The 12,261-nt window shown below is 43.7% G+C and overlaps 1 protein-coding gene across 1 annotated transcript in view; it reads right to left on the bottom strand.

Moving 5' to 3' along the window:
• XRRA1 (X-ray radiation resistance associated 1) overlaps positions 1 to 12,148 on the bottom strand; it is a 58,250-nt gene extending 46,102 nt beyond the window's left edge. Inside the window, exons 1-5 of the mRNA XM_079788999.1 lie at positions 12,027 to 12,148; positions 11,172 to 11,270; positions 8,899 to 8,954; positions 7,101 to 7,198; positions 2,025 to 2,206 (exon numbers count right to left, since the gene is read on the bottom strand). Of these exons, the coding sequence (XP_079645125.1) occupies positions 2,025 to 2,206; positions 7,101 to 7,194 (276 nt within the window). The 5' untranslated portion in view covers positions 7,195 to 7,198; positions 8,899 to 8,954; positions 11,172 to 11,270; positions 12,027 to 12,148. The remainder of the gene's footprint in view (positions 1 to 2,024; positions 2,207 to 7,100; positions 7,199 to 8,898; positions 8,955 to 11,171; positions 11,271 to 12,026) is intronic.
• Between the last annotated feature and the right edge of the window lie 113 nt (positions 12,149 to 12,261).

Raw genomic sequence — 12,261 nt, forward strand, 5'->3', positions numbered from 1 at the left:
GCATTAGAAAGGTTGAGAACCACTGCTGTAGAGGAAGGTAGCCTGGTACAGTGGGAAGCGCATGGGCTTTGAAGTTGTTCAGAACTGAGCTGCCATCTCAGCTCTTCCACCTCTCAGTTTCCCATCTGTAAGATGGGCATAGTAACATTGACTTTATGGGGTTCTTAGGAGGATTCCTTTCTCTCTGTTCCTTCTCTGTCTTTTTGGCCCCATTTTCTCTACCTGGTTCTAAAAAAATCTATTTCTGAGGCTTTACCAATCTTACACATTTGTCATAATTTGTTCGTTCATTCATTCATCCATCCATCCATCCATCCATCCATCCATCCATTCATTCACTGAATATTTATTAATCACTATGTTGGGCCATGCATTATGTTAAATATATCAACAAACTTTCTTCTAACCTTAATTATTATTATACTGCTTTTAAAATGAGAAAATTAAGACTAAGAGCTAGTGAGAGATCTATGATTTAAACCCAAATCTATAATCACTAAACTCAGTGCTCTTTTGACTACCATATGTTGCCCCTCAAAACTAAAGCGTTGGAAGAAAAGTTCAGCTTTGGAGCTTCTATTTCTGTTTAACTGAGCATTATTCCTTTCTTCTGTTAATCATTTATTTATGATGTGTTTTATGTTTAGACATGGAACTAGGCACTGGGAAGATAATAAAGGAAAACAGAGATAATCCATGTCTTCATACAACTTTCAAGTACATGGAGCCAAATAGCAAGCAAGTTTTTAATGTGATAAATATTTTAAATGAGAAATTCAAGATGCTAAGGGAAACAATTATAGGAGGTGGAAGTGAGGCCATATTTACTGAAGGAAGTAATATTTCAACTGAGACCTAAGAGCTAAGTAGGAGTTGGTCCCATGAAAGTGGGTGGCAGGGGCTGTGAATGCTATCAAGACAGGAAAAAGCAAGGTGCTTTTGAGAGGATGGAAAACAAGAGAAGGCTAGGGAGGCAGTCATTAGATGCTATCCGAAGTGGCAACGTGGATAAAAAGCCATCTCAATTAATGTGGACCTTATATGTTGCTGGAAACAAAGGGGAAAAGACCACAATGAGAAGTGTTTCAGTCCTTCTCACCCTCAATGAGAAGTGAACAAATCATGAAAGGAATTCCATAGGACTCTGTGAAAAGCTTACACCTCACCACTTGAGGTAAGATTCAACTACCTATCTCCTCAAAGCTCTCTTTCAACATCTGATCTGTGCAGAAACCCATCTCTTGGGAACCACAAGAGAGCCTGGAACAAAGTAGGCTGCCAGAGAGTTCTTCGTAGGGAACTGTGAGAACTGGACTGTGCATTAATATTTGCTTACAGAAGGTAAGCCACTGAGGCATTGCACAGAGCAGACATGAAATTACCTGGCTGGTCTGCAACACAGCGACCCCAGTCCTCTTTGGAAAGCCTGCCCCAGGCACTGGGTGATATCTGGTCACCTCTCCCGGCCGTCAGCCAGACACTACATCCATAGGACAAAGGTTGAGGAGTGTAGATAGTGCTCCCCAAGCCACCCTGCTCCTAGAGAGATCTCCCCAGAGCAGAGCAGGAATTGCTACACCCTACTAGGTGCTGGAATGGGATTTTCAATTTACTGTTCCCCTTGATTTACTCATTTGCCTCCCCAACTCAATTAAGAATTTTTACCTGATATAATGTAAAGGCACAGGTTTTGGAGTCAGTAAACCAGAGTTCTAACCCTGAGTAGTTCTAATCCTGAGTAGACCAGAGTTCTAATTACTAGCCATAATTTACCTTGGCCAAGGCAAATTAACCCTCGGGGCCTCAGATTTCCCATCTGCACAATGGCAACAACAAAATAGGGATAAATCTCACAAGGCGTAAAGAAAGCTTTATACACAAATCTTTGGGTTCCTTCATCATCCTGGCTGTACTCCATTTGCCCCTCTAAAAGTTTGGGGTGGATTGGAGTAGTTGTAGAGTGGAGCAGCCAGGACAGCCACCAGCTGATATTGCCAGCCATTCCAGGATGCATTTACTCTCACCAGAAAATCCTGGTCCAGCACGTGTCCAGGAATGTCTGCTTGGTTTTTCCATGGAGACCTTTTCTTCCCTTTGGTCTCAGAAGAAACCTTCTGGCTTTTCTGACCTTCAGGTGGTGCCTCAACCGCACTTCCCTTGGGCTTCTTCTTGGGGTTTTTCCGAGCCACTAACCAGTGTCCTCGGCCTGTTGAGAAGATCAGAACAGTGAGGAGCAAACTCTTTCAGAACCACAGCTAGTGTACTTACAGATTATTTACCTAAAATACTAAAACCAAAAAGGCTTCTCATTACCTAACATGCACCAGATACTGTACTGCTACTGGCAATGGGGGTTAGGGAGAAGATGTCTACATAATTATCTCAATTAATTGGCCCCCAAACCCAGTGAAGATATGGTACTGCCCCATTGCACAGATGAAAAGGCTAAGACTCAAAGAGATGAAATGATTTGCCTAATTACTTCCTCCACATTTTTACCTTTAAACTCTAATTGTTCTTCAAGACCCCAGATCAAGTATCTCCTGTTCTGTAAAACCTTTACGGACTCCCCTCAGCAGAGCTGATCATTCTTTCCTATGCCGGCTAGTTATTGGCCCATTTGTCATCTCTTGGGTAAAGCTCAATGTGTGGCATCGTTCAATGGGCTCCATCTTCCCAGAAGTTACCCAGGACCCCATCATTATAGGGGGAAAATTGCTTCAGAGGCTCAGGGTAAGAACATGATAGAACAGCTGTCATTAAAACACACACACACACACACACACACACACACACACACACACACACCAATAACACAAGTTCACTGCAGAAAGAACTAGAAAATGGATGTAAAAAAAAAGAAGAACATAAAATGAATAAATGTGAAAAGGAGGAGGAGGAGGGGGAAGGGGAGGGAGGGGGAGGGTGGACGGGGAAGAGGGGGAGGAGGGGGAGGAGGGGGAGGGTGGACGGGGAAGAGGGGGAGGAGGAGGAGGAGGAGGAGGAGGAGGAGATGTTTACTAGTAAACTCACTTAATAAAAATCATGCCCTGGCCCATTTTACTCAGTGGTTGGAGAGTTGGCCCATAGACCAAAGGGTATCTGGGGCACATGCAGGAGGCAACCAATCGATGTGTCTCTCTCACATTGATGTTTTTCCCTCTCTTTCCCCCACCTACGCGCCTTCCTTCCTAAAGATTAATGAAAAAATATCCTTGGGTGAGCATTAAAAAAAAATCATGACAACATTCTAGAATCTATTCTCTCCATCAGCAATTTTTTTACTGCAAGACATTCATGGCAATCTGTAATTATTTTATTTATTCACTTATTTATTGTCTTTCTTGCTCTCTAGAGTGGTAGTTCCACAGAGTATAGAATTTATTCATTCATGTCAATATTCCCAAGGCCTGGAACAAGCTTACCACACTGTGAGTGTTGCTGAATGAACCATGAGCTACAGCCCCCCCCCCCCCCATAATCATCCATTCAGACTTTCCCTGAGTATCTACTTTGCGCTGGGAGCTGGGGCTATGGAGATGAATAAGATAGAGGCCCTGACTCAAAGGAGCTAAAAAAATATATATAAGGATTGCTATGGAAGTCCAAAGATGGGAGCTACCAGCCTAAGGTATGAACTAGATCTAGTAAGTTGAAAGTTGACTGGGTGGAGATGAAAAAACCAGGCAGTCTGGGCAGAGGGAAGAGCACAAGTACCCAGAGGTATAAAAGATTGGGACCAGCCCTAACCGGTTTGGCTCAGTGGGTAGAGCGTCGGTCTGCGAACTGAAAGGTCCCAGGTTCAATTCTGGTCAAGGGCACATGCCCAGGTTGTGGGCTCGATCCCCAGTTGGGGGCTTGCAGGAGGCAACCAAACGATGATTCTCTCTCATCATTTATGTTTCTATCGCTCTCTCCCTCTTCCTTCCTCTCTGAAATCAATAAAAATATATTTTAAAAACACACGATTGGGACCACACAAAAGAACAGCACGGAGCTATGGGAACAGCTTGGTGCCTTTGACCACTGGCTCCCTGCCTGGGGGGTTGCCCCAGCTCACCTGACCAATGCTGCCAATCCTGCCTCTTGGACGCAGCTCCTGGCCCAAGTCTGGTGTGAGCCAGTTCCCATTCCCATTCTGGGCCTGAAAGTTCAAGCGCTCCATTTCCCAAAGCTGTCCCCATTTAGGCATAGACCTTTGTCCCATATTCCAACAGCCCCGACTCCTGGAGACTCCAGTCTGAGTTGATGCCAAAACGCCCAACACTGCTAGGAAGGAAGGCCCAGAGTGTGTCAGGAGATCAACATGAGGGAAGAAAGATGAGGCTTGGAGGTGAGCAGATTCAGATCAGAAAAGGTCTTGAGGACTAGAAAAAGAGCTTGGGTTATAACGGGGTAAGCTTAGAGCAGAAATAGTATCTGTGGGAAGGTTTTTTCCCCCTCATCATTTTTCATTTTGAGATAATTTTAGACTCCCAGAAAGTTGTAAAAATAGTACAGTTCCTGTACAGCTTTCATCCAGTTTTGCTAATGTCTTATTTAGTCATAATACAATGATTGAAACCAAGAAATTAACATTGGTATAATATTAGTAACTAATCTTAATAACCCTTCTTTGAATTTCGCCAGTTTTCTCACTGATGTCCTCTTTCTGTTCCAGGATTCAATCTAGAATCTCATATTTCATTTAGTTGTTATGTTTCCTTAGTTTCCCCCAATTTTGTGACAGTTCTTCCATCTTTCTTTTTCCTTGAGTGATTTTGACACTTCTGAAGAATACCAGTCAATTATTTTGTGATATGACCCAAAACAATTTGAATTTGTTTGATGCGTTCCCATAATTAGACTAAGGCTTTTGCACTTTGACAAAACTACCACAGAAGTGATGCTGTGCCCTTGTCAGCACATCAGAAGAGGGGGTACATGATGTTAATATGTCTTATTACTGGTGATGTTAATATTGATCACTTGGATAAGGTGGTGTCAGCATAGTTTCTCTACTGAAAAGTTACTATTTTTCTCTTTGCAATTAATAAAGATAGCTTGAGACTATGCAAATATCTGTTTCTCATCAAATTTGTTGATCCACTAATTCTAGCATCTGTGATGGTTAATTTTATGTTTCAACTTGGATATGCTATAGTAAGGAGTTATTCAATCAAATACTAATCTAGGTATTGCTGTGAAGGTATTTTGTAGATGTGGCTACCATCTACAATCAGTTGACTTTAAAGGAGACCAACCTTGATAATGTGCATGGGCCTCAACCAATCAGATGAAAGAACTTAAAAGCAAGAGCTGAGGTTTCCCAGAGGAAAAAGAATTTTGCCTTAAGACTGCAGCATCAGCTCTTCCCGAAGTTTTCAGCCTTCCCTATAGATTTTAGACTTGCCAGTCCATCATTTTTATAAGTCTATTCCTTTAAATATGTAATGTGTGTAATGTGTGTGTGCTTATAATGAACATATATATACTAGAGGCCCAATGCAGGCCAGGCCAAGGGACCCCACCGGTGCACAATCGGGGCCAGGGAAGGACCACAGGAGGGCTCCAAGGCATGTCTGGCCCATCTTGCCCAGTCCCGATCAGCCGGAACCCAGCAGGAAGCTAACCTACCGGTCAGAGCATCTGTCCCCTGGTGGTCAGTGCGTGTCACAGCGACTGGTCAAATGGTCAAATGAACAGTCGGACACTTAGCATATTAGGCTTTTATTATATAGGAATATATATGTGTGTATGATATGTGAATGTACGTATACATACATATATTTGTGTGTATATACATATATATATAAAATTATGTGCTGACGAATATTTATTCAATGGTTTATAACCCAAATCTACCTTTATCTATTTTGTTGCTCAGAATGTTCCAGCTTTGGCTATTGAAAGCTCTTTTAAGTTGGCTTTCAAGTCCTTTTGACATGAACCTATCACTTTTCTGACCACTTCTTTACTTTCTGGCACCACATGATGTTCTAGGCTCAACTTGTTTTTTCCCTGACCCAGCCCTAGAAACAACTTGTTCTCTGAGGGGCCCTGGCTTCTTTTATTGGAGAATAGTATTTAGAAACCACAATGTAGGTGCCAGTACGCACTTCATGACTGAGGTATCACTGCTCTCAGTGGACTAGGAAATATACACACATATACTAACACATGCAGATACATCTGAGTATATTTACTTCTCTCTCTCTCTCTCTCTCTCTGGGGGGTGGGTAATGGGTATAACATCATAATTTCATACTGAGAATTCCATGGGAGGGTTTGAAACAGATAGGAGCCAGAGAAGGTCTCTATGTGAAAAATGAAATCACTCTAGAGAAGTGGGGAGGACAGACAGGAGAAGATGGTTCTTCCAAAATGCAATGCACAGAGTGACCAGCAAGTCACTTCATGTAGAGTAAACTAGGGGTACTCCTCCTTGCTCTACTCTTTCAAAGCAACAAATCCAGTCCAGTGAAGCCACACTGCTTTGGCAGTGTTCCACCTGCATGGCTCTGCTCGTGTTGTGAGGAGTCCCTGCCGCAGAGGTGTTTTTAACTAGATAAAAGTTTGAAAAACTACTTAGCAGAGTCAAGTTTAAGCCATTTTACTTAGGAGCTTGGCAGAATATAATTCATCATTAAACAGGAAACAGAAAGAGGAAGATGGCTCGCCAGAGAGGGTGGGCACTGTGGGAGCTGCATGTGGGAGAAGAGCTGGGCTTGGTGGATGGGAAGAATATGGATAACTGGAATGAGGGCTGGAACATTCTGGGCAAATATAAACAACTATGTGAAATGAGAGCACTATGGAAGAGGGCATAAATAAAGGAATGGGGCTGCACAAAGGATAATGGGAGGTCAGACTCTGAAGACAAAACAGCAGGTGAAGGAGCCAGCAATGGGAAGTCACTGAACAGAAGGGAACACGATGGTAAGACATGCACTTTAGAAGGCTCCCTGAGGCTGCTGGGGAAGATGGACTGGAAGGGATGGGAATCGGTGGGGCAGGGAACAGAAGTCGAGGGGCTGGAGAAAAAGAAATGGACATGAGAGACATTCTAAAGCAGGAGCTGGCTGTGAGGCAAAGGTAGCAAATTGGAGAAGTCACCTGACCTTCCTCCGGTTTCCGAAGCAGATTTTTGGCTGGAAAGCAGTTGTTCAGGTAAGGCTTCCCTTCATCCAGCTTGTAGATTCCTGAGGAGGCCATCACCCTGAGAGCGAAGCAAGGAAAAAGAGGAAGTAGAAGAGTGAGAAGGTGCGGCATTGCTCTCTCATCTCATACCACCACACAGTATTACACCCTATCTCTGAGGGCCGAGAGGCCCACTGCCCTGCTTCAGAAATGGGCTTTACATGAAGAGGGAGACAAAGCCTTGGGTTAGTTTTTTTTTGGGGGGGGGTTGTTTTTTTTTTAGTTCAAATCAATCCTAACCCAGCAAGAGCATCACCTTTGGACTCAGGCAGACCTGGTTTGAATACTGGCTGTGAATTTCCTTGCTCCATGAGTGGGAAAGTTACTCTATCCCTCTAAGCCTGTTCCTCACCCGCAAAATGTGGGTAATAACACCTACCTTCATAGACAGATAAAAGGATCACGTTAGAAAGGTAGTGCCTGGTACACATTAAGTGCTCACTAGAAATGTTCTTTGTTTTAACAGAGTTCAGGGAAGAGGGGGGCTCACATTTCGGCAAGGTGATAGGCAAATAATGAGATTTGAACTGGGTAAGTAAAATTTGAGGGATGAATTGAGTTTACTGATAGAAAGATAAGCCTTCTAAACAGAAAAGCCATATGACTGAGGACATGGTGGTCGGCATTCCTGGTGCAATAAAGAAACAATCTGACCCAGGAAGAGGATGAGTGTTTGCAAGTCTTGGACAATAAGGCTAGACAGGAAGGGTGGTGTCTGCTCCTGAAGGGCCTTCAGTACCAGGCTAGGAGCTTGGGTTTCACCATGTAAGTAACTGAGAGCCATGGATGATCTCTGAGCTGGGGAGAGCTATGACCCAAGCCGTGCTTCAGAAAGAGAGATCTGATAAAAATAATGCTAGGTGAAAAAATGGGATTCCACTAACTGGTCATTGAGTCATGACACTTCCAGCTCAGAAATACTGTTCAATGTACTTTTCTGTTTCTCACTGCTTTAAATCTTTCATTACCCCCCCCCCCACCGCCTCACCCCCAATACTGCAACAGTCTTCTGAGTGGATTCCCACTGAGCATGAAGGTCAAATGTTTGAGCCTCGTCTTAAGGCCCCCGAATAGCCAAATGAAGGATACGGCAGTATTCCCAGGACCCAAGAGTTTTTGTACATATTTCTGAGCTCCCTAATTAGACTCTAAGCTCCTCCAGAGGAAGGGCAGCATCTATGATGTTCATCTCTTTATCCCCAGCACCTAACCCAGCACCTGGCACATAACAGATTCCACAATTATTTGTGAAATGAGTGAGTGATGTTGGTATCTTCGTTGGTCCACCACAAGGCACTCTGAATTTCCTGATTCTTTACCACCCCCAAAAGGATTGGAGGCCCCTCCTATGTGTCCCCACCACAACCCATACCTCTAGTGTAGTACTTATTACTTTACTATAATTGTTTGCTGCCCTTACCAACTTTCCACCTGCTGTGGAGCCTATGATACCTTATCACCTATGTAATCCCAGAGCCTAGCTTAGAGCCTAGAACTCACTAAAAACGTGTTGGGAAGATGAATGGATCGATGGGGAAAGATCAACAGTAATTTACTCAATCTATCTTTTAGGAAATCTCTCTTGTGACCAACTACACCTATCTGCCAGATAGATAAATGAATGAATGAATGGGAAATGATAGAGATGATGACTGTTGGAGAAGGCTCAAGTAACTTATAGAACACAGGAACCTTGCTTCTGGTCTGCATAGTACTTACTTGATCTTTGATCTTGGGAAAAGTCTCTTTACTTCCCTTTTTTTGTGTTTCTTCACCTGTAAAATAGATATTACACTCCTTTTTAGCCTGCCATTCAGAGCTCTTGACCTTGCTCCTTAATTATATTCTTCTATTACTCTTCTGCTCCAAAATGTGTCTCACCTAGGGCCTAGAAAAATACCATAGACTAAAAAGCCCAGAAGTAGGTTGATACATATGTAGAGACAGAGACAGAGACCTAGATGGGAAGGTGGAACAGAAGAATAATTTTATGACAATGGGATGTGGCTAGAGTGCTTAAATAAGATGTGCAAATCACAAATCAGTAAGAATCAGTTTATATAATCATTTACACAAGATAAATTTATGCATAGCAACAGTAGCAAAGACAATGTTGAAAGATAAGATACAATCTGGGAAAAGACATTTGCTATGCACATAACACAAAGAATGAATCAGACTCATGCTCACGGGGGATATACAGACCTGCACACAACTAATCATAGAAATTCCAATTCCCTATGTGGAACCCTAGGTGATAAGGTGTGGATTTACAACTAATGACCTAGAAAGGGCACATAACCCCCAGGTCACATTGTCTAGAAAGTAACCCAAAGAGAAAAAGGAACTTTACCTGCAGGATAGAAAAAATAAAGTTCAAGTTCCAGATTTAGAGGCTGCCTGCCTAGTTAGCTTCAGTTACTTCTGGTCTCATTTGAAGGAGCTAATATCAGTCTAATTGTAGTGCCTCTCAGCTACACACACTCACACACACACACACACACACACACACACACACACACACACGCTTTTCATCTGCATACATTTGCTTGTCTTATTCCTTTGGCCTATCACACGTGGCCCTCTTTGCCTGGCTCATGCAGGTGTCTTCTCCTCAGGTTGACCCTTCTCTGTGCTACTATCTAAGGCCTGCCTCTTAATGGAGGCCCAATGCCCCATTAAGTATATTATAATGGTCTGCTCAACTGCCTGTCCCCACTCCAAACACCCCATCCCCCAACCCCAGGCTGTGAGCCGCTCTAAGGCTAGGCCTGGGTCCTACATATTTCTCCATCACCAGCACCTCATACAGCCCACTGAAGAGGCTCAATGAACGTTCACTGAAATAAACTGAACCATGAACACAATGCTACGGAGCACTTCATTCTATCTGGAGGAAGGAAGAAGGAAGGGTCAGGGAAGGTTTCCCAGAGCAGGTGACGTTAGAGCTGGGTCATGAGAAATGAGAAGTTATCAAAGATAAACAACAAAACGCTACAGGGGCATCTTCACCGAGATGAGGACATCTCATCTAATATTATTTAGTGATAATTACCAGATGAATGTTAGCTTTGCCACGACAGGTATGTTGTCAGCTCTATTCAACAAAATATCCCCAGTGACTGCTACATAGTAAGCACTCAATAAATATATGTTTAATCATTTGGACACTTAGGGGTTTATGGAAATAAAAATCACACACGTGATGCAATGTAACAGAGCATTATGTGATAACTCTGGGTCGCGAGAATGGGAATTCTACGAGAGTAGGAGACAGATCTGTCTTGATCCCCCTGTATCCCTTGGTATAGTTCTGGGCAATGTTGCTGCTCAAAAAAATTTGTGGAAAAAAAAAAGTGAATGAGTAAAAATCTAGAATACTATTACATCCTAGAATTATACAAGCAGAGCAGCAGAGGGAACATACCATGCGTTTTGATGTTAAAAAACACCTGGCTTCTAAATCAGGTTCTGATACATGCTATGTAGTCTTGGGTAAGTTCCTTACTTTCCTCACCTGACAGGGCTGTTAGGGGACAAAATGGATGCAATGAAGGTGTGGCACAAGTCACACACACACACACACACACACACACACACACACACACACACACACACTGGAGTATTACTCAGCAATAAAAAAGAATGAGCTCTCTTCTTCAGAGCTGCCTGCAGAGGAGGCAGCCATTTCCTATTCTGCCTCATGGCAGCCCTCAGACCCCTCAAGAAACCCAAGATCAATCATCAGAAAGAGGACCAAGAAGCTCATCTATCACCAGTCGGGCAGATGTGTCAAAATTAAGTGGAACTGGTAGACACCCAGAGGCATGGACAATAGGGTGCACAGGAGATTTCAGGGCCAGACCTTGATGTCCAGCACTGGTTATGGGAGCTACAAGAAAACAGAGCTCGTGCTGCCCAGTGGCTATTGAGAGTCACCGGCCCACAATATCAAGGAGCTTGGAGTGCTGCTGACGTCCAGCAAATCTTACTTTGCGGAGACTGTTCCCGAGGTTTCCTCTCACAACTGCAAAGCCATTGTGGAAAGAACGGCCCAGCTGGCCACCAGGGTCACCAGTCCCAAAGCCAGGCTGCACGGAGAAGAAAATGAATAGACAGCTTATGTGCACATTGTATTTGAGTTTAATAAAACCACAAAATTCTTCCATCTGGCATTTAAAATATATATATATATATATATATATATATATATATATATATATATATATATATATAATAAAAAAAAGAATTAAATCTTGCCATTTGCGACATGAATGGACCTAAACGCTAAGTCAGAGAAAGATACCGTATGACTTCACTTACATGTGTAATCTAAAAAAAAACAACACCCACAAAAACGAACAAAACAAAAACAGATTCACAGAGATCAAACTGATGGCTGCCAGAGGGGAGGGGTTAGGGGGATAGGTGAAAAGGGTGAAGGGGAATCTAGTCAATAATGTTGTGATAACTTTGCACAGTGACAGATGATTACTAGGCTGTATGGTGATCACATTGTAAGGCATGTAAATGTCGAATCACTACATTATACGCCGGAAACTATTAATAGACTAGCATATATCAACTATGCTTAATAGGAAAATAAGTAAATGCACACGGGACACTGCCTGGCGGACAGCAGTCAGTGAAGGAGTTTTCCATAATTCTCTGACAGTACACACGAAAACATTACTAACGGCTAAGAGGACAGTCGCCTGGGAGAATAACTGGTGCCAACAGGCCTAGAAAAAGATGAAGAACGAGCTCCCGCCCGCCTTCTGGAAACACTGCATTTGGGACGGGGGAGGCTCTAACCCCCTCACGCAAACTAAGTTTCCAAGCCGCACCGGCCTCCGGCGTCGCTTCCGCCTCCGAGGCGTTCGAGGGGGCGACCTCCCGGTCAGGCGGGATGCGCGCCTGCGAGTCTCCCGGGGATCTCGGAGCCGCTCCACGGTGGCGCCTGCCACTACCTTCTCTACTCCTTAGTAACCGCGACGCGGCGGCCAGCCCTCTGGGCAGCAACCGGCAGCCAGCGCGTCTAACTACTACAAATCCCAGCAAGCCCCGCGGCCACTTCTGAGG

The sequence above is a fragment of the Cnephaeus nilssonii genome (genome assembly GCF_951640355.1).
Source record: "Cnephaeus nilssonii genome assembly, chromosome: 13".
Taxonomy (NCBI): Eukaryota; Metazoa; Chordata; class Mammalia; order Chiroptera; family Vespertilionidae; genus Cnephaeus; species Cnephaeus nilssonii.